This window comes from Nerophis lumbriciformis, linkage group LG11 (genome assembly GCF_033978685.3).
Source record: "Nerophis lumbriciformis linkage group LG11, RoL_Nlum_v2.1, whole genome shotgun sequence".
Taxonomy (NCBI): domain Eukaryota; kingdom Metazoa; phylum Chordata; class Actinopteri; order Syngnathiformes; family Syngnathidae; genus Nerophis; species Nerophis lumbriciformis.
In genome coordinates, this window is record NC_084558.2 from 1,904,566 (window position 1) to 1,926,855 (window position 22,290).

The 22,290-nt window shown below is 41.2% G+C and overlaps 1 protein-coding gene across 1 annotated transcript; it reads left to right on the forward strand.

Moving 5' to 3' along the window:
• The first annotated feature begins 18 nt into the window (after positions 1-18).
• Positions 19-22,041, forward strand: LOC133611033 (transmembrane protease serine 9-like). The gene is made up of 21 exons (XM_072914043.1): positions 19-44; positions 126-394; positions 470-615; positions 691-982; positions 2,395-2,557; positions 2,639-2,907; positions 2,983-3,128; positions 3,239-3,521; positions 4,931-5,105; positions 5,187-5,455; positions 5,531-5,676; positions 5,787-6,078; positions 11,562-11,724; positions 11,802-12,070; positions 12,146-12,291; positions 12,370-12,664; positions 13,169-13,340; positions 16,029-16,294; positions 16,374-16,480; positions 16,557-16,752; positions 21,905-22,041. The coding sequence occupies exons 1-21, from the start codon at positions 19-21 to the stop codon at positions 22,039-22,041; spliced, it is 4,227 nt and encodes a 1,408-aa protein (XP_072770144.1).
• The last annotated feature ends 249 nt before the right edge of the window (positions 22,042-22,290 follow it).

Genomic DNA, 22,290 nt, shown 5'->3' on the forward strand with positions numbered 1-22,290 from the left:
ATAAACAAAGAGTGGGTGATGTCAGCTGCCCACTGCTTCTTCAGGTGGGTTATCTGAACATGATATCATATACTGTATGTTTTTAAACTACTTGAACCATCTAAACATTGGCGTTGTCTATGTAGCACCAGTACCTTTGGATGGTCCGTTTCTCTTGGTCGTCAGAACCTGCAGGGGAACAACACAAAGGAAGTGTCCAGAACTGTTGACACAATCATTTTGCATCCAAACTTTGACACTTTTAGCTTTGACAACGACATCGCTCTGCTTAGACTTTCCTCACCGGTCACTTTCACAGACTACATCAGACCTGTGTGTCTGGCAGCCAGTAGCAGTAACTTCATCAATGGTACTGATAGCTGGGTCACTGGTTGGGGAACAGTCCAGGAGGGAGGTAAATTAGTTAACTAGTGATGGAATATACCGTTTCCTTTGACTACACCTAATAGACGTTCCCTCTACCATTTAGTGTTACTCCCCTTCCCTCAAACGCTACAAGAAGTGGAGGTTCCAGTTGTGGGAAACAGACAGTGTACCTGCCTGAATGGTGAAGGTTCTATTACAGACAACATGATCTGTGCTGGTTTACTTGAAGGAGGGAAAGATGCTTGTCAGGTAGATAACTTCTTCTCATTTGGTTATATATAGTTCAAGTATGATTTGACACACAATTCGTATACACATCGTTAGGGCGACTCAGGAGGTCCAATGATGAGCCAACAGGATTCAATCTGGATCCAATCAGGAATTGTCAGTTTTGGTGTTGGCTGTGCTCGACCAAATCTGCCGGGAGTTTATGCCAGAGTGTCCAGCTACCAGTCCTGGATCAACTCACACATCAGTTCTGATAAGCCAGGCTTTGTCCAGTTCAACTCCAGTGGGCTGGATGCTGACACCAACTTCACATGCTCTGGTCCTTCTCCTCCTACTACTAGTATTATTCTTACGACACAACCAGGGCCCAGCATCTCAAGTGCTGAACGTAAGTATCACAATTATCACTGCACTAACTTAATACTCTGCATTTACTGCAAATTCACAAGAAAATAATATGAATTTCAACTGGCATGGCAATATTTACATAGCATTTAAACCACATTTCCATCAAGTGTTACGGTTCAACTAAGCTCCCATGATATGGTTTGGAGGAGTACAACCTCATTTGGCTTTTGTTTCCACTGCTCACTGATCATTAGACCAGTGTTTTTAAACCACTGTGCCGCGGCTTTTGTGCCGTGAAATACAGTCTGGTGTGCCTTGGGAGATTATCTAATTTCACCTATTTGGGTTACAAATATTTTTTGCAAACCAGTAATTATAATCCGCAAATAATGTGCCATTGTTGAGTGTCTGTACTGTCTGGATATCGGCAGACTTACCACGTTATACTCTTCCATATCAGTAGCTGGCAGCAGGTAGCTAATTGCTTTGTAGATGTCGGAAACAGCGGGAGGCGGCATGCAGGTAAAAAGGTATCTAATGCTTAAACCAAAAATAAACAAAAGGTGAGTGCCCCTAAGAAAAGGCATTGAAGCCTAGGGAAGGCTATGCAGAACTAAACTAAAACTGAACTGGCTACAAGTAAACAAAAACATAATGCTGGATGACAGCAAAGACTTACTGTGGAGCAAAGACAGCGTCCACAAAATACATCCGAACATTACATGACAATCAACAATGTCCCCACAAAGAAGGATAAAAACAACTGAAATATTCTTGATTGCTAAAACAAAGCAGGTGTGGGGAATAGCGATCAAGAAAGACATGAAACTGCTACAGGAAAATACCAAATAAAGAGAAAAAGCCACCAAAATAGGAGCGCAAGACAATAACTAAAACACTGCACTCAGGAAATTATATTATGTTTGGAGTTTTTTACAAGAAAGCCACAATACATGTCAACATTCTAATTGCTCACTTTGTTTAAAACAATTTTACTTAAAATGCTTAAGTGCATTTCATATCAGGTGCTTGATGACTTTTACTGAAGTACTTTTCCAAAAAATTACTTCAACTTCTACCAAAGTCATTTTGTAGAACTCTAAATAAGTCATGGCGTGATGTGACAGGCCTCAGTAAAGCTAGTCAATTCTTTTCAAAAAATTTGAAGAGTATAAGTGAAAGTAGTCAAAATAAGTGTAAATGTTTAACAATTAAACAGTTAGTATGTGTACATTAAGTACAGTAACAAAGTATGTGCACTTTCCAAAAGTGTGTCTGACTTAAAAAAATGTTTTAATTTTTTTATTAACGCCTATAGTTGGGAACAAACCTCATCATTCAATCGTTGCTGACAGCTGTTCTGCCCAGTTGCAAAATACCATCCGTGGCCCTGACTAATTTTGAATACAGTTTGTGAACATCAACTTGGATTGTAGTGAGACCTGTTTGCAGTGTGTGGCACCTCTCCACTGAACACGAGGATAGTTGGAGGTGAAGACGCTCAAGAAGGAAGTTGGCCTTGGCAGGCCAGTTTGCAGGATCTTGGCAGCCATGTTTGTGGTGGTTCTCTCATAAACAAAGAGTGGGTGATGTCAGCTGCCCACTGCTTCTTCAGGTGGGTTACCTGAACATGATATCATATACTGTATGTTTTTAAACTACTTGAACCATCTAAATATTGGCGTTGTCTATGTAGCACCAATACCTTTGGATGGTCCGTTTCTCTTGGTCGTCAGAACCTGCAGGGCAACAACACGAATGAAGTGTCCAGAACTGTTGACACAATCATTTTGCATCCAAACTTTGACACTTTTAGCTTTGACAACGACATCGCTCTGCTTAGACTTTCCTCACCGGTCACTTTCACAGACTACATCAGACCTGTGTGTCTGGCAGCCAGTAGCAGTAACTTCATCAATGGTACTGATAGCTGGGTCACTGGTTGGGGAACAGTCCAGGAGGGAGGTAAGGTAGTTAACTACTAAAATAATATAACATTTCCTTTGACTACACCTAATAGACTTTCCCTCTACCGTTTAGTGTTACTCCCCTTCCCTCAAACTCTACAAGAAGTGGAGGTTCCAGTTGTGGGAAACAGACAGTGTACCTGCCTGAATGGTGAAGGTTCTATTACAGACAACATGATCTGTGCTGGTCTACTTGAAGGAGGGAAAGATGCTTGTCAGGTAGATAACATATTTTAATGTACCTCTTTGGCCTAAAATAATAATACAAATAATAACAATAATAATAATTCAAATATGATTTGACACACAATTTGTATTCACATCATTAGGGCGACTCAGGAGGTCCAATGATGAGCCAGCAGGATTCAATCTGGATCCAATCAGGAATTGTCAGTTTTGGTGTTGGCTGTGCTCGACCTAATCTGCCGGGAGTTTATGCCAGAGTGTCCAGCTACCAGTCCTGGATCAACTCACACATCAGTTCTGATAAGCCAGGCTTTGTCCAGTTCAACTCCAGTGGGCTGGATGCTGACACCAACTTCACATGCTCTGGTCCTTCTCCTCCTGTTACTAGTATTATTCCAACGACAGGACCAGGGCCCAGCATCTCAAGTGCTGATAGTAAGTATCTCAATTATCACTGCACTGACTTAATACTCTGCATTTACTGCAAATTCAAAAGAAAATAATATGAATTTCAACTGGCATGGCAATATTTACATAGCATTTAAACCACATTTCCATCAAGTGTTACGGTTCAACTAAGCTCCCATGATATGGTTTGGAGGAGTACAACCTCATTTGGCTTTTGTTTCCACTGCTCACTGATCATTAGACCAGTGTTTTTAAACCACTGTGCCGCGGCTTTTGTGCCGTGAAATACAGTCTGGTGTGCCTTGGGAGATTATCTAATTTCACCTATTTGGGTTACAAATATTTTTTGCAAACCAGTAATTATAATCCGCAAATAATGTGCCATTGTTGAGTGTCTGTACTGTCTGGATATCGGCAGACTTACCACGTTATACTCTTCCATATCAGTAGCTGGCAGCAGGTAGCTAATTGCTTTGTAGATGTCGGAAACAGCGGGAGGCGGCGTGCAGGTAAAAAGGTATCTAATGCTTAAACCAAAAATAAACAAAAGGTGAGTGCCCCTAAGAAAAGGCATTGAAGCCTAGGGAAGGCTATGCAGAACTAAACTAAAACTGAACTGGCTACAAGTAAACAAAAACATAATGCTGGATGACAGCAAAGACTTACTGTGGAGCAAAGACAGCGTCCACAAAGTACATCCGAACATTACATGACAATCAACAATGTCCCCACAAAGAAGGATAAAAACAACTGAAATATTCTTGATTGCTAAAACAAAGCAGGTGTGGGGAATAGCGATCAAGAAAGACATGAAACTGCTACAGGAAAATACCAAATAAAGAGAAAAAGCCACCAAAATAGGAGCGCAAGACAATAACTAAAACACTGCACTCAGGAAATTATATTATGTTTGGAGTTTTTTACAAGAAAGCCACAATACATGTCAACATTCTAATTGCTCACTTTGTTTAAAACAATTTTACTTAAAATACTTAAGTGCATTTCATATCAGGTGCTTGATGACTTTTACTGAAGTACTTTTCCAAAAAATTACTTCAACTTCTACCAAAGTCATTTTGTAGAACTCTAAATAAGTCATGGCGTGATGTGACAGGCCTCAGTAAAGCTAGTCAATTCTTTTCAAAAAATTTGAAGAGTATAAGTGAAAGTAGTCAAAATAAGTGTAAATGTTTAACAATTATACAGTTAGTATGTGTACATTAAGTACAGTAACAAAGTATGTGCACTTTCCAAAAGTGTGTCTGACTTAAAAAAATGTTTTAATTTTTTTATTAACGCCTATAGTTGGGAACAAACCTCATCATTCAATCATTGCTGACAGCTGTTCTGCCCAGTTGCAAAATACCATCCGGGCCCCTGACTAATTTTGAATACAGTTTGTGAACATCAACTTGGATTGTAGTGAGACCTGTTTGCAGTGTGTGGCACCTCTCCGCTGAACACGAGGATAGTTGGAGGTGAAGACGCTCAAGAAGGAAGTTGGCCTTGGCAGGCCAGTTTGCAGGATCTTGGCAGCCATGTTTGTGGTGGTTCTCTCATAAACAAAGAGTGGGTGATGTCAGCTGCCCACTGCTTCTTCAGGTGGGTTACCTGAACATGATATCATATACTGTATGTTTTTAAACTACTTGAACCATCTAAATATTGGCGTTGTCTATGTAGCACCAATACCTTTGGATGGTCCGTTTCTCTTGGTCGTCAGAACCTGCAGGGCAACAACACGAATGAAGTGTCCAGAACTGTTGACACAATCATTTCGCATCCAAACTTTGACACTTTTAGCTTTGACAACGACATCGCTCTGCTTAGACTTTCCTCACCGGTCACTTTCACAGACTACATCAGACCTGTGTGTCTGGCAGCCAGTAGCAGTAACTTCATCAATGGTACTGATAGCTGGGTCACTGGTTGGGGAACAGTCCAGGAGGGAGGTAAGGTAGTTAACTACTAAAATAATATAACATTTCCTTTGACTACACCTAATAGACTTTCCCTCTACCGTTTAGTGTTACTCCCCTTCCCTCAAACTCTACAAGAAGTGGAGGTTCCAGTTGTGGGAAACAGACAGTGTACCTGCCTGAATGGTGAAGGTTCTATTACAGACAACATGATCTGTGCTGGTCTACTTGAAGGAGGGAAAGATGCTTGTCAGGTAGATAACATATTTTAATGTACCTCTTTGGCCTAAAATAATAATACAAATAATAACAATAATAATAATTCAAATATGATTTGACACACAATTTGTATTCACATCATTAGGGCGACTCAGGAGGTCCAATGATGAGCCAGCAGGATTCAATCTGGATCCAATCAGGAATTGTCAGTTTTGGTGTTGGCTGTGCTCGACCTAATCTGCCGGGAGTTTATGCCAGAGTGTCCAGCTACCAGTCCTGGATCAACTCACACATCAGTTCTGATAAGCCAGGCTTTGTCCAGTTCAACTCCAGTGGGCTGGATGCTGACACCAACTTCACATGCTCTGGTCCTTCTCCTCCTGTTACTAGTATTATTCCTACGACAGGACCAGGGCCCAGCATCTCAAGTGCTGATAGTAAGTATCTCAATTATCACTGCACTGACTTAATACTCTGCATTTACTGCAAATTCACAAGAAAATAATATGAATTTCAACTGGCATGACAATGTTGACATGCCATTTAAGCCACATTTCCAACAAGTGTTACAGTTCAACTGAGCCCCCATGATATGGCTTGAAGGAGTACACCCTTATTTGGCTTTTGTTTCTACTGCTGGATATCAAGAATTGCAGTAATTTCATGGGCATAGATGGCACTGAGTTCGGGGAGATTTCCTTCTCAGGATTATAGTGATACAGATCTGTTCCCCACACCTTTTTTTTTTTACGTAATGTGACAAATATTGCCTGTGAAACAGAGGATCATATTTCAGTTTTTTAGACAAATTTACATTGCCGTCCTGTGTTTGTATGCTCAGCTGATGGTGCGTTCATGTTGAATATGAATGTCAAATTTTTAAACGGTCTTAGAGAGGACCTGGCAGCTGCTCCTATAGTGCCTGTAGTGGTTATTAGACCGTTGCCTACTATTAAAGAGCGAGTAATTTAAATTCAACAAGAATTAAACTGAAGAAACCAAAAAGAAACAATCCAAGCGTTTTTTTCAAAAAGCAAACACATAAGTAGGCTATCTTATACCTGTTGCTTGTTGACAGTCTATGCAGAACCCACATAAGATGTTTTTGTGTGTTAAGGTGTACAGGAATGACACAATTTTCTCTGTCCTTGTGTGCCATCATTGAGTCAATGTTTAGCAAGCCATTTTGTCCCAATGATTGCAGTCAAGTGCGAGGCTCCAGATGTTCCAGTCTTTGTAATTGTCTAAGAAGGTCTTTCGTTGACTTCCCCAAGATTGCTTCCCTAAAACCAGTCTTGCATAAAGTACTTACAAGCAATACTTGAGTACAAGTATACGATTCGAAAATGACTTTGGTAGAAGTTGAAGTAATTTTTTGGAAAAGTACTTCAGTAAAAGTCATCAAGCACCTGATATGAAATGCACTTAAGTATTTTAAGTAAAATTGTTTTAAACAAAGTGAGCAATTAGAATGTTGACATGTATTGTGGCTTTCTTGTAAAAAACTCCAAACATAATATAATACATATTCAGGTACAGTACAAAAAAGAGGCTTCAACTTGCTAAATATTTAAATGTAACTTCTACTGTCATTTAGATCGCTCTCTCTCTCAACCTGTCTGTATGTTATAAGAACAAACTCAACCTAAAGAGGAACTGAACTCTTAATGGAATTTTGTCTCTCATTTACAATCATTAAGTGAGACAAGCACGCGTATGTTTTTCTTTTTTTTTTTAATGCATTCTAACTTGTATGTAAATGCTAGCGAAAGTCAGATAATATTGGAATTTGCTCTATTCTGCCTACAAAGTCTTTTAAAACAACTACAAAACCACCCAGAAACGTTCTATATACACAATGCATGTAGTAGCAGACACATTATTAATAATATGTAATATGTTCAATATTTACCGTATTTTGGTCATTTTATCATTTCCGGGAATGATTTCTTTCGCGCATTGATTTCTGTTCCCATAGCAGCACACGTCTGACTTCTGGCAACATGTGTGTTCCTACTTCCGGAATCAAACACAAGTGTTTGTTGTAATCATGGCAGACTTGGTAACAGACAATGAAAACGACAATTTTTGGACAAATGAGGATTTACAACCTTATACTTTTGAAGCTAAATATACTGCTGCTTATAGAAGCGAGCAAGAAAGAAGAGTGAGAAGTTGGAGCAGCCGGAAGACGGGAGAGTGAGGTGAAAGCGATTTTGACGCTATAAATATGGAACTTGAAGCCAAGCTATTTAGACATAAATGGAGTGCTTACCCAAAATCAACAGGAAACGTCCCTGGCCAGCTGGACCAGACACACAACTGTCCATTGAGTGAGTCACTTTAATATCGATCATGATACACGCAGCACGCCATGCGTGTTAGTACTACTACAGTACATACGTCGTCTGGCGTATGTACTGTAATATGATAGTTAATGTTTTTCAGTCAGTACAGATTGGTGTTCTATCGCAGTGTTGTGCATTACAAACTCAAACGCGTTTTGTGTTGTAGAAGCTTGCTTATCATTTGCCGTAGTTCGCTTTTACAGCTAATACTGTAGCACACCAATGTGTTACTACGATAGAAAAAAAGTTCCTCAGTGTTCACTCTTACAATCACAATGTCGCTATAACTTGGTTATTATATGGATTCCGGAACGTAAATGAAGTATTGACGGTTTTTGAATGCATTTTTAAAGTGATTTAGAATTAGTATTGATTCCTCCCATTAGCTGCATTACTAGCCACCCAGAATGAGTCGATTTTTATGTTATAATGAAGAAAGAAAAAAAACGTTTTGTCTTCTTGTCTCTCATAATGGTCGTGAACGATAGAGAATATTCCAAAAAAAGTGTGGATACCCTTTTAAGGCTTTTCACAACCATTATTAGCTCGGTACATTTTCCTGAAAATTGCACTTCGCTATACAAGTATCAACTTACATCAACATTTCTGAGAACTTAAGTGCAATTTGTAACTTTTTAGTACAAATATTTTCAACTCTTCCTCTTTTCCCCCCAGAGTTATTGGTGTCACGCAGTTATTATTTTCTTTAAGTCACAAGGTCCCTGAAGCGTTGTGTCTTCACCAGTGTGCGATCTGTTCTGGTGGTTACAGACGCAACACTGTCGTCAGTGACAATGGTTGTGCTTCTCTCAGAGGCAGTTTGCGTAGGGGCTGACTCTGATTAGGGTCCTCAGTCTTACGTAATGTCCATGGACTCACTCAGAGCCCTTTCTAGAGCTTGTCTGAGGTGTCTACGGTTTCTCCTGAGAGTATTACCAGAAGACAACTGGACTTTGAGTCAAACTGCTTCAGCACTCTGCCTTTTCTCCAAGAAGTGTGAGGTGTGAGTGGCTGTATTCTCACAGAGTTACTTGGTTTCAGTGTGTCAAGGTCTTTTGCTGACCTGTTGTACCTGGGTGGAAGGCAGGGTTCACCCAGGACAAGTCGCTAGCTCATTGCAGAGGTGTGGACTCGAGTCACATGACTTGGACTCGAGTCAGACTCGAGTCATGAATTTGATGACTTTAGACTCGACTTGACAAAATGTAAAAAGACTTGCAACTCGACTTAGACTTTAACATCAATGACTTGTGACTTCACTTGGACTTGAGCCTTTTGAATTGACATGACTTGACATGACTTGCTACTTTCCCCAAAACCCAAAGATGAAAAAGTTATTCGGGAGCGCTCTGTATTTTTCATTGTGTACTTGTCTATCAGCGTTGCGTGTGTCAGCTGGTGTGCTGTCAGTACAACAGCCAATCAAATTAGATCTACTTTGTTTTCATCACACAGCATTCATCCAATCAAATTGCAGGACAACCAACGAAGAAGACATGTCCAAACCACACGCCAGTGAACAAAAAATGATACCTAAAATATTTTCGTTTGGGTATAAAAATTACGAGGTGGTCAACACAAAACGGTTTGCAGTATGCAACACATGCGGTTCGAAAATGACTGATGGAGAGGCAACAACTTCCAACTTCGTCCGGCATTTGAAGTTGCACAAAGAACGGTAAGTTTTGAATGTAAGATAACGTTTATTGGCTAAGTAACGTGACTTTTATTTGCTGTGTAGTTAAATCAGTGAGGCTGTAAACTCACTGCTAACGTTATAACGTTATTGCAAACACGGGAATCTGTTGCAGTTCACTACCTTATTCATACTTTTTGTTCAGTGATTTTTTAAGCAGGGTTACGTTAGTCAATATATCACACGTAACGTTAGACGGCGGTCAGCAGCACCGCGTATTTTAGCCACCTAAAAAAAGACAAAAATAGTAAAATAAAGGTCAGTTAAAATGTATACTATATTATGAATATGTGTACCGTTTTAGCTAGCTTTCTGACATACTGTTGGTTGTTTACCTCAGTGGTGCCCAACCACCGGGCCGCGGCCCGGTACTGGTCCGTGGATCGATTGGTATCGGGCCGCACAAGAAATATATATATATTTTTTTTCTTTTTTTAATTAAATCAACATAAAAAACACAAGATACACTTACAAGTAGTGCACCAACCCAAAAAAACTCTCCCCCCCTTTTGTTCTGGGCATTGAACATGAAGACTCTTCCTTCACTGTTCCGAGTGCCCATGAGAGTCTTGGCAGTGCCTGCCTCCAGTGCTCCAGTGGAGCGAGTTTTCAGCCATGGTGGCATCATACTACGCCCCCATCGTGCACAAATGACTGACAGACTCTTGGCTAATTTGGTCTTTTGCAAATGCAATGCAGCATAGGGCCCTGACATATAAAAAGTACAACTTTTTTGTTATGTTCACGTATATGTCATGTTTTTTCAATGTTAACACTTTTGTACAAATAAGTACATTTGCACTTTATTTTTCAATGTGTTTGTTCTGTAAAGGAATGAGTTAATGTTTAAAATGACTGGTTAATAGTGCTATTATAAAGTGCAATGTCAGCACAATTTTCTTTCCTGCAATTTAAAATGCACTTGTTTTAATAAATAAATACAGCGTTTGAAAAGCATACACAATCTGTGTTAATATATTAGTCTGTGGTTAAAAGGACTTGAAAGGACTCGAAACTCAAAATGCAGGACTTAGGACTTGACTTGAGACTTTCCAGTCTTGACTTTGGACTTGACTCGGGGCTTGCCTGTCTTGACTCGGGACTTGACTCGGACTTGAGGGCAAAGACTTGAGACTTACTTGTGACTTGCAAAACAATGACTTGGTCCCACCTCTGGCTCATTGTAAAGCCAGCATAGATAGACAACCGTTCACATTTACATTCACACACTAAGGACAATTGTCTGTATGCATTTCCAATCTAATAATTTACTTTTAAAAAGGAAAGTTGAATCTATATTGAAAGAATAAAGAATTTACAAAATTTTATTTTGTTCATTAAAAGCAAAAGTAGTCACAATAAGTGTAAATGTTTAACAATTATACAGTTAGTAATTGTACATTAAGTACAGGAACAACGCATGTGTACTTTCCAAAACTGCCTCTGACTTAAAAAAAATATATATATTGATTAAGGAGTTGGAAATAAAAACCTCATCATTCATGTTCTGCCCAGTTATAAATGAATAATAAATGGGTTATACTTGTATAGCGCTTTTCTACCTTCAAGGTACTCAAAGCGCTTTGACAGTATTTCCACATTCACCCATTCACACACACATTCACACACTGATGGCGGGAGCTGCCATGCAAGGCGCTAACCAGCAGCCATCAGGAGCAAGGGTGAAGTGTCTTGCCCAAGGACACAACGGATGTGACTAGGATGGTAGAAGGTGGGGATTGAACCCCAGTAACCAGCAACCCTCCGATTGCTGGCACGGCCACTCTACCAACTTCGCCACGCCGTCCCAGTTGCAAAATACCATCCGTGCCCATGACTAATTTTGAATACAGTATATGTTCATCAACTTTTGCAGTGTGTGGCACCTCTCCATTGAACACGAGGATAGTTGGAGGTGAAGACGCTCAAGAAGGAAGTTGGCCTTGGCAAGCCAGTTTGCAGGATCTTGGCAGCCATGTTTGTGGTGGTTCTCTTATAAACAAAGAGTGGGTGATGTCGGCTGCCCACTGCTTCTTCAGGTGGGTTATCTGAACATGATATCATTAATATTTTGAATCTACTTGAACCATCTAACCTTTTGGCGTTGTCTCTGTAGCACAAATACCTTTGGATGGTCGGTTTCTCTTGGTCGTCAGAACCTGCAGGGCAACAACACAAATGAAGTGTCCAGAACTGTTGACACAATCATTTTGCATCCAAACTTTGACACTTTTAGCTTTGACAACGACATCGCTCTGCTTAGACTTTCCTCACCGGTCACTTTCACAGACTACATCAGACCTGTGTGTCTGGCAGCCAGTAGCAGTAACTTCATCAATGGTACTGATAGCTGGGTCACTGGTTGGGGAACAGTCCAGGAGGGAGGTAAGGTAGTTAACTAGTGATGGAATATAACGTTTGCTTTCACTACACCTAATAGACGTTCCCTCTACCGTTTAGTGTTACTTCCCTTCCCTCAAACTCTACAAGAAGTGGAGGTTCCAGTTGTGGGAAACAGACAGTGTACCTGCCTGAATGGTGAAGGTTCTATTACAGACAACATGATCTGTGCTGGTTTACTTGAAGGAGGGAAAGATGCTTGTCAGGTATAAAACTTCTTCTCATGTACTTATTTGGTTTAAAAAAAAAAAATTGACACACACAATTGCTCTTCACACCGTTAGGGCGACTCAGGCGGTCCAATGGTGAACCAGCAAGACTCAATCTGGATCCAGTCAGGAATTGTCAGTTTTGGTGTTGGCTGTGCTAGGCCTAATTTGCCGGGAGTTTATGCCAGAGTGTCCACCTATCAGTCCTGGATCAACTCCCACATCAGTTCTGATAAACCAGGCTTTGTCCAGTTTAACTCCAGTAGGCTGGATGCTGACATCAACTTCATTTGTCCTGTTCCCTCTCCTCCTGTTACTAGTGCTACTACTGCTATTGCTACTGCTACAAGTACTACTGCTACTGCTACTAGTACTACCTCTACTGCTACTGCTACTAGTACTACTGCTACTGCTACAAATACTACTGCTACTGCTACTAGCACTACCTCTACTGCTACTAGTACCACTGCTCCTGCTACGAGTACTACTGCTACTGTTATTAGCACTACCTCGACTGCTACTGCTACTAGTACTACTGCTACTGCTACTAGTACCACTGCTCCTGCTACGAGTACTACTGCTACTGCTATTAGCACTACCTCGACTGCTACTGCTACGAGTACTACTGCTACTAGTACTACCTCTACTGCTACTAGTACTACTGATACTGCTACTAGTACTACTGCTACTGCTACTACTCCTACTACTATTACTACTACTACTTCAGCAAGTCCCCAACCAGAAATTCCAAGTTCCACTGGTTAGTGTCTTTGTTCTGCTTCAGATTATAATATCAGTTCTAGTTTTTCCTGAATCTTTGATTTTTTTTTATTTTTTTTTTGTACCTTTTCCCCTATTTGCCTCCTCTATGTAGAACAAGTGTGTGGTACAGCTCCATTAAACAATCGGGAAGAAGGCGACACTGGAGTTGTACCAGGGGGTACTTGGCCTTGGGCTGTTCGTCTCTCCAAAAACAATGTTTTTACTTGTGCAGGAACTCTCATCTCTTCCAGGTTCATCCTCACTTCCGGACAGTGTTTCTCTAGGTAAGTCCTGCATACTAGCTCTCTACCTTGTGTCCGAATTAGGGCTGTCATCGATTGGGAATTTTCATAATCGAAACTGATTCGTTGGATTTTGCTAATAGTCCACTATCAGTCTAATCTATGGGGTTGTTGTTGTTTATTTTAAACAGCGAAACAAACAAATTGTGATGATGGTAATGTATACTGACTGTTAACTGTCAGTAACATCACTATCACATGATTTAGCAGAATCTCGCAGTCATAAGGTGATTCTTTTAGATACTTATGAAATACTTGGGAATGCAGTCTTTCATTAAAATGAACAAAGCAAAGATCTAATTTGTTAATTGTTCCACCTCAAAAAACATCTGAACAAACTGATACAAATAGTTTTTCAAGCGAGAGAGATATGTGAAAGATTTTTAGACATGGGACGTCACGCCAGGAAGCAGTGACCAAAGGCAGCGACCGCTTTACGACGAAATTGTATGGAGATATGAATTATCTCTTACGCTTTAAAAACTACTTGTCTACACACAGTAGTATTTAACTAATAATGAACTCGGTCGATCCATCCTCCCAACACACCTGCCGTACACAGGGGGCTTCAGTAGATACTTTAATGTCTGACGATTCGACTGCGAGGTTGATAGTCTAATCCAGGGGTGTCAAACGTACGGCCCACAGGACGTGTCAGGCCCGCGAACAGGTTTAAGCCATCACGCGGCCCGCAAAATGAGTTTGCTAAGTATAAAAATGAGCTGTAATTCCTGTGCATCACACATCATACTGTTTAAAGATGACGTGTGTGCTGATTTTAAGCGCCCTCTGGATTGTTTGCCACTACTCCAATCGGTGCAGGTGCAAGCAATCAGCTGCTCCTCTTGTGGCTGGCAGCAGACTAATGCTGTAGCGACGCACAATACCACTTTTTTTTATTGTAAAGTCTCCACTCAGCAGATAAAATAACAAAACAGTAAGATTCAACATGACCACCAACTTTGTCGTTAAAATTTTGTGCAGTCCTCACAATTTGTTGACAGCACGATGTGCATTCTGAAATCCTTTGTAAAAATGTGTGTTTCTACATTTGTTGTTTGTTCTATTTAATTTTATGCTTAAATCTACCCTGTTCACATTAGTTTGTAGTTCTGTTACCTTTAGTTTGATAAGTATGGTGTCATTTTGACAGTTTTGATTATATCATAATTGTAGTATTTGAATGATGATATATGAATGTGTTGCGGATGTCACCAATGCGGCGGTTTGAGGAAACACTGTTGCTTTTCCAAACACATCTTTAATAGTGAACTACCAACATGAGAATGCTGAACAGGAAGTGCTTAAAGTTTAATGGCTTTGTAAATACACTGAGGCAAAGTCTAAGTCAGGGGTGCTCACACTTTTTCTGCAGGCGAGCTACTTTTCAATTGATCAAGTCGTGGGGATCTACCTCATTCATATATATAATTTATATTTACTTATTTATGAAATATATGTTTTTGTTAACAAGTTAAAGGTGTTTAATGATAATGCAAGCATGTTTAACACATATAGTTAATATTGTTAAAAAATTAAAGGTGTTTAATGATAATACAAATATGTTTAATACATATAGTTAATATTGTTAACAAGTTAAAGGTGTTTAAAGATAATGCAAGCATGTTTAACACATATAGTTAATATTGTTAATAAGTTAAAGGTGTTTAAAGATAATACAAGCATGTTTAACACATATAGATTCCTTTCTTTCATGAAGACAAGAATATAAGTTGGTGTATTACCTGATTCTGATGACTTGCATTGATAGGAATCAGACAGTGGTGCTGATAATGTCCGCATTTTCGAATGGAGGAGAAAAAAAGTCCTCCTTTCTGTCCAATACCACATGAAAGTGGTTGGTTTTTGGCATCTTATTTGTCCAGCTTCCGTACTCCTTTGTATACACTTTACAAGAAATACATTGTCGGCAAACTCTGTAGCTTGCTAGCTTGTGCACGCCAGCTTTCTGAGACTCTTATTTTGTTAGCGCAACTGTGCAGTCGGTCTTTGGAGTTTTGACGACAGGTACGGCGCCAGAGTCTGTTGAAATAAAGTGTTTCTCGCCTTCCAGTCGGTAATTTTAATGAGCTGGCAGCAGCCAGCGTCATCTCAGAAGACCCTTGGGTGCCGTGAATGTCAATCAAGTGACGAAAGTGACGTCATAGTGAAGATTTATGATCGCTCATTTTTAGGACTATTTTTTTAATGCCTGGCTGGTGATCGACTGACACACCCTCCGAGATCGACCAGTAGCTCGCGATCGACGTAATGAGCACCCCTGGTCTAAGTTCATTGTGTTCTTCATGGTGTTGAAGCTGCACCGATTTTTTTCCTTAGAATTTTCAACTAACTTGAAGTATTTTGCCAAGAGAATTATTTTGTAATGTGTACATTTTCAGAATGTGCTGGTTCTGTTTTTGGCCAAAGTAAGACAAAGAAAACAATTTTGAAGCTGTGTTTATTTAATTATTCTGCCATGATTTTATCAGTGCAGCCCGCGTGGGAATAGATTTTCCTCCATGCGACCCCTGAGCTAAAAGGAGTTTGACACCCCTGGTCTAATCCGACTCCTCCAAATGGAATCGTCCAATCTTTGACTATTTGAGGAAAGCCCTAGTTTGGAGTATGTATAAAGTTTAACTGATGAACATGTTTATGCCACTACAGCTCTAATCCTACTGCCAGCGACTGGATTGCATATATGGGCCAGAAACTTGACAATGGCATAGAGGAATTTGAAATGATGATGGCCGTTGAACGAATTACAATCAGCGAAATTACAGGTTCCAACATTGCAGTGCTACAGCTAACAAATGCGGTCAGCTTCAGTGATTACCTCCAGTCTGTGTGCTTGGACATCAACGATGCAACAACCTTCCCTTTTGGAAGTAGCTGCTGGGTTGTCGGCTGGCGACAGGAAACAAATGATCAAAGTAAGACCTTTTGTAATTTGATTGGATCTGATATTGGTTAAAACATACTCAGTATAATCAGTATTTGGATTATCTACAGTCAATGCAAGCCCTGGTGAAAGTCTAAGAGACATTGAAACTATAATCACAAATTGTGAGAGTGATAATCAGGACAACATTTGCACTTCAAGCTTCAACATTCAACAGGTACATTCATATTTCCCGTATTCAAATATGAATTATTTGGTTCTCTTGGGGCTCATGACAGTTGTTTTCTTTGCAGATGGATGAGGGTGGTCCACTTGTCTGCAAGTCAGACTCATCTTGGTTCCAGGCTGCCGTTGTTACAAAAGTTCAAAGTCGATCCCTTCGTGCTGACATTCAGGTCTTTACCAGAACCAAGCGTTTCGAAGCATTCTTAAGGGAAACAGTTGGCGACCTGCCGTCTCCTGCAGCTTCCTCATCGGCAGTTATGCCAGGTTGCTGTGGGTCCTCGTTTCTTTGTTTCATTGTGACTTTGACATTTAGCTACCTGGTGATGTATCAATGAACAGATTGAGAATATTAATTTATGTCCCTACGCTGTTGCAGTTTCAGTGATTAAAACACAATACAACCAAGCGTTACAGTTTCAAACCCCAATCTTGCTTGCTTTTATCCCGATGACAATAGCTGCCTGAGGTAAGTACTACAAATAGCTGCTTCATTATAACACTATTCTATATTTAATTTGATCTGTGAACTTTAGCAGTTTGGACTGATGAAACAATGGATGCATATGATCCCTTTAGCCTATACTCTTAATGACCCTAATAAGGGACGGCGTGGCGCAGTGGGAGAGTGGCCGTGCGCAACCCAAGGGTCCCTGGTTCAATCCCCACCTAGTACCAACCTCGTCATGTCCGTTGTGTCCTGAGCAAGACACTTCACCCTTGCTCCTGATGGGTGCTGGTTAGCGCCTTGGATGGCAGCTCCCTCCATCAGTGTGTGAATGTGTGTGTGAATGGGTAAATGTGGAAGTAGTGTCAAAGCGCTTTGAGTACCTTGAAGGTAGAAAAGCGCTATACAAGTACAACCCATTTATCATTTATTTAACTGCACTACTGTGAAAAATGAATAGCAATTGTAGAAAACTCTTGAAAGTGTTACCACAAACCTTAGCACAAAATACAATAAAACAAGAGAACTGTACAGAATGTAAAGTGACTTATTATCCAGAAATTGTTTTGCTATTATGAACACTGCAATCGTTTTGGAGACTTTAAACTGTAAATGATTTAATTGGATTCTGCATCAATTATTACTCCAAGAAATGTGGTTTCTGTTACCCTTGCAATATCACCCAATCAATTTGAACCTTTATTTGTGTCGTTTTTCTGACATACCAAAAAAACATTATTTTTGTTTTACTCAGATGTAATGATAGTTAACAAAAAAAAAAAAAGTATCCATTGAAATCAGAATCAGTTTCATTGGCCAAGTATGTTCAACACTCAAATAATTTGAGTTGGTAGGCTGTACTCTCTTTGTTCCAGTAAAAACAGGGAAAAACTAACAACTACAAGAGAGCACCGTCCCGTGGCGGCCATGTGTGGCGGCCATGTGTGGCGCTGTTTTGGTATGAAACAATTTTAGTATGTGTTTTACACACACATACACAACACAACAAAAAATGTAAATTAAAGCAAAAAATAATACACGTTATGCCATACTTGCCAACCCTCCCGGATTTTCCGGGAGACTCCCGAAATTCAGCGCCTCTCCCGAAAACCTCCCGGGACAAATTTTCTCCCGAAAATTCAGGCCGAGCTGGAAGCCACGCCCCCTCCAGCTCCATGCGGACCTGAGTGACGTGTCAACAGCCTGTATTCACGTCCGCTTTCCCACAATATAAACAACATGCCTGCCCAAACATGTTATAACTGTAGAATGATCGAGGGCGAGTTCTTGGTTTCTTATGTGGGTTTATTGTTAGGCAGTTTCATTAACATCCTCCCAGCGCGGTAACAACACACAACAACAGCAGTCTGTAATGGTTGGACTAAGCAGGGGAGGTGACGGCGACAGACACCAGAGGGCCGTATGTACAAGGATTTATTATATATATTAACCATATATATATATATATATATATATATATATATATATATATATATATATATAATAATCAAACAATACACATATAAACTAAGGAAATGGAGTGTGAACTAGATCCAAAAGTGTATGTGATGTGTGGCTATGTGTGTGATTAGCTGTAGTGTGTGTTACCAAGTGTTGTGTTGGGCGAGAGGAGGAACAAGGCAGGAAGACAGTCCATTGGGCAGGCAGATGATCCAGGGCAGGAGAGAAGAGGCAAGATCCGTTTCCAGGCGGGAAGTCGAGAATCCAAAAGGGCAGTCCGGGAGGTAGGGGAAACAACAGGGAAGGACTGGTCACACGCAACAATTTGGGGGCTTCGTCCGAGATGACACGCTGAGAATTGAACATCTCTTGCACTCTTCTGGACAGACTCACTTGGCCAAAACATAAATCAAGGTAAGCATAGCCTTTTTGTAAAATCTGCATTAGGAGTCTTTCCTTAAGTCTGTAAGTCAAACACTGTTTAGGACCTCATAGGCAGATTTGTAATATTGTAGTGTTGAGTGCATTTTTACCTTACCTGCCTCTACATAATAGTTGTAAATAGTGGTCAACTCACGTCATTGTGTCTAGACTACGGTGACGGGCTGCTTTACTGACGAGTGAGCTCCCTGGATCTTTGGTCTTTGCCTAAAAGAGTGACGGGTTAGAGTCCCTTCGTACGATAAATTCTCGGGTTAGAGTCCCTTTGTACAATAAAGTCCTGGGTTAGAGTCCCTTCGTATGATAAATTCTCGGGTTAGAGTCCCTTCGTACAATAAAGTCCTGGGTTAGAGTCCCTTCGTATGATAAATTCTCGGTATGAAGGGTTAGAGTCCCTTCGTACAATAAAGTCCTGGGTTAGAGTCCCTTCGTATGATAAATTCTCGGGTTAGAGTCCCTTTCGAATGGTACGATAAAGTGATGGGTTAGAGTCCCTTTGTATGATAAATTCTCGGGTTAAAGTCCCTTTGTAAAAGATACAATAAAATTAAGGCAAAAGAGACACAATGGAGGGGGAGGTTGACCAAGAAAAAATAGGTAAATGTGTAGAGGCGGGTGGGGAATAATGTGATGAATGCTTACCATTTAATGGTCAATTGAATGTGTTGTTGGCGACAATGAAATTAGCAGGTAGAGTTTAAAAAGAAAAAAGAGAACGTTTCTTGACGAATGACTCCGAGTCTGAGTACGAAGGGTTAAGAGAGAGTTTACAACACTCGTAAAGTCGTGAACTCAAACGTTTGGTAAATTAGAAAAGTAACTGGAAGTTATATGGTAAAGTGAAACACAGAGAAAGAGCTTTAGTGCAGCTTTTTCTTTTATGTGTGTGTGCCCTTGCTTGTGCGTGAATGTGTGTGCGTGCGTGTTTACGGGTGAATCTGTGTGTGTGTGTGTCTGCGTGCGTGTTTACGCATGAATGTGTGTGCGTGTGTGTGTGTGTGTGTGTGTGTGTGTGTGCTGTGGTGACAATGGAATTCGCAGGGAGAGACAAAAAGGAAAGAGGGAAAGTTGTAAAGGAGATGACTCGGGCACAGGGCGAGGTGCCAAATGGGTTAAAAGAGGACTTGCAGAACTTATTTGCTCGAGAATTTAAGAGTTTGACGGATGAGAAAAGAAAGTTAGAGGGAATAAAACTAAGGGGGGGGGGGGTTTACATGGAAAAACGAAATGCAGCGAAAGAACTGATAAGAATAGAGAAGCATATGAAAAAATGGACAGACTGGTCTTTCGCCTGCCGCGCATGCGCTAGATTATTCAGACGACCCGCCCAGACTTTGACTAACCCACTGCCCCCTCTAAGAATGATTCCACCTCCGAAACTTAACCTGTCTCCTTCTGCACAAATTCTTAACGCCTCACTTTACATGTCTGAGCATTTTATTGACAGAACTAAATCTGCTCCTCCGGCAGATGGCAACCTCCTACGTGCACATCAGACATTTTTGAACAAGACACAACAAAGCCAGACTTTGTGGTCTCCAATAGCCGCTAACGGCTCACTGGAAGGCTACATTGACCAACGCCCACATGACCTACATGCATAAAACACACGCTCAAAAAAGCTAGGACACGCATACCCACTTTTTCCTGACAATAGGGGCAAATTTCAATATAAGCCTTTTGCCGTTGCAGGCATGCAAGCCATTGTTGACAAACTCCCACCTGTGTCTGAAGGAGGGAGTCTTTGGCTAAACACGTTAGACAAACTAACAGCAGGATACACTCTCTCCATAGCAGATTTTAGAGGCATTTTGTATCGTTGTGTTTCCACACAAGACGGCCAAAATATGGAACAAAAAGCAAGATTAATGGCTGAATCTGAGGCCTTGCCGATAACACCATACATTCACAACATAGCTACTGCTATGCGCAGTCTCTTTCCTCTTCCGTGTCAAAATGCCACACCCACCTTTCAGTGGAAAGATGGTGAGTCACCTTATGTATTCATAAACCAAGCTAAAGAACAATGGTCACATGCTACAGGTGTGCATCTCAGTAAAGAAGGGGAACGCCGACAGTTTTTTAAACGAGCCGTACTTGACGCAATGCCAACTGTGGTGAGACACAGGATGGATGCTAATCCTGATAACGAGCTGACGGTGCTACCTGGGAGAGGCATCTTATCCACTACATGCAGAATTGGACCAAGCAGGATGAGGACGATAAGGCTAATGACAGAGCAGCAAGGAAACAACTCCTTAATTTACAGATCGCTGAAACTAAGATGTCAAAAGAATCAAAAGGTCAAAAATCAGCTAAAGTGTATTCAGCAGTGGGTGAACTTGCTTTTGAGCTACAAAAATGGAGGAAAGAATCCTCAACAAACTTGAAACTAGATTCTTAGGCTCGGGTGGTGGACGCGGTGCTCTAAGGCCAGGCCAGGGTGAAAACTGTTTTGCATGTGGCCAGCCGGGTCACTGGCAACGTGAATGTCCCAACTTCTCTAAACAAGACAGGCTCCAATTTGCAGCCAAATCATCAAACAAGCGTGGCAGAGGGCGCCCACAGCAGAGCTCCTCCCAACAGCAGCCACGACAGCAACAATATCACGCCCCAAGGTCCGCCCTAGCGCCTGGCGCCTCCGCCTACTTCCTGGGTGACGACGCGGACCTGGGGAGGGTCTTCTGAAGCTGCCCACAGCAGGAGCCCCAGCAGGAAATACAAACAGGCCCCCTGCTGGACATAGTTGTCAATGAACAATGTTATCAGTTGACACTGGTGCCACACACTCACTTTTGAATGCAGTGGTTCTAAAGAAACTGTGTGCTTCCTTTTTAAAGGTCAAAGGCTTCGCTGGGGTCACAAGAATGATACCTGTCACCAAACCACTTCCGGTTCAGATTGCTGGACACTCATTGAAGCACCCCTTTGTGGTCGATCTGCACACACCTTGCCTGCTTGGTAATGACCTACTTTACAAACTGTATCCTGACATTCAATATCGCACAGAAGGAACCTTCCTGGTGTTACCTGACGGCACAACCACCAAGCTGCGACACCACTACCAAGGCTCCTCCATGAGCACATGCTCATACCACAGCCTGAAGCACCAGAAATGGCTGACATCTACTGGGTATGCCTCCTCCCAGGAACAAGTGAAGGACAAGGACTGCTCCAACTCTTCTATCAGTGAAAGCCCTGGCTGACTGAGCTGCGTCTGTGTGTACCGCCACCCAAACCGCCACATGTTATGATCACTAGTTAGACAACTCATACCAGGAGGCCTTTGACTCCTATATATGTTGGAACTCAAGGTGTGGCTGCTCATGTTGACCTATATTTGCAACAACTAGCATGGTATAAGATGGACACAATTGCCCACATTGTTCCCTTGCTCTCTGTCCCGCCTACGAAACCAAAGACTTAGGTCCAATGATGAAACAGGGCGTAGCTGC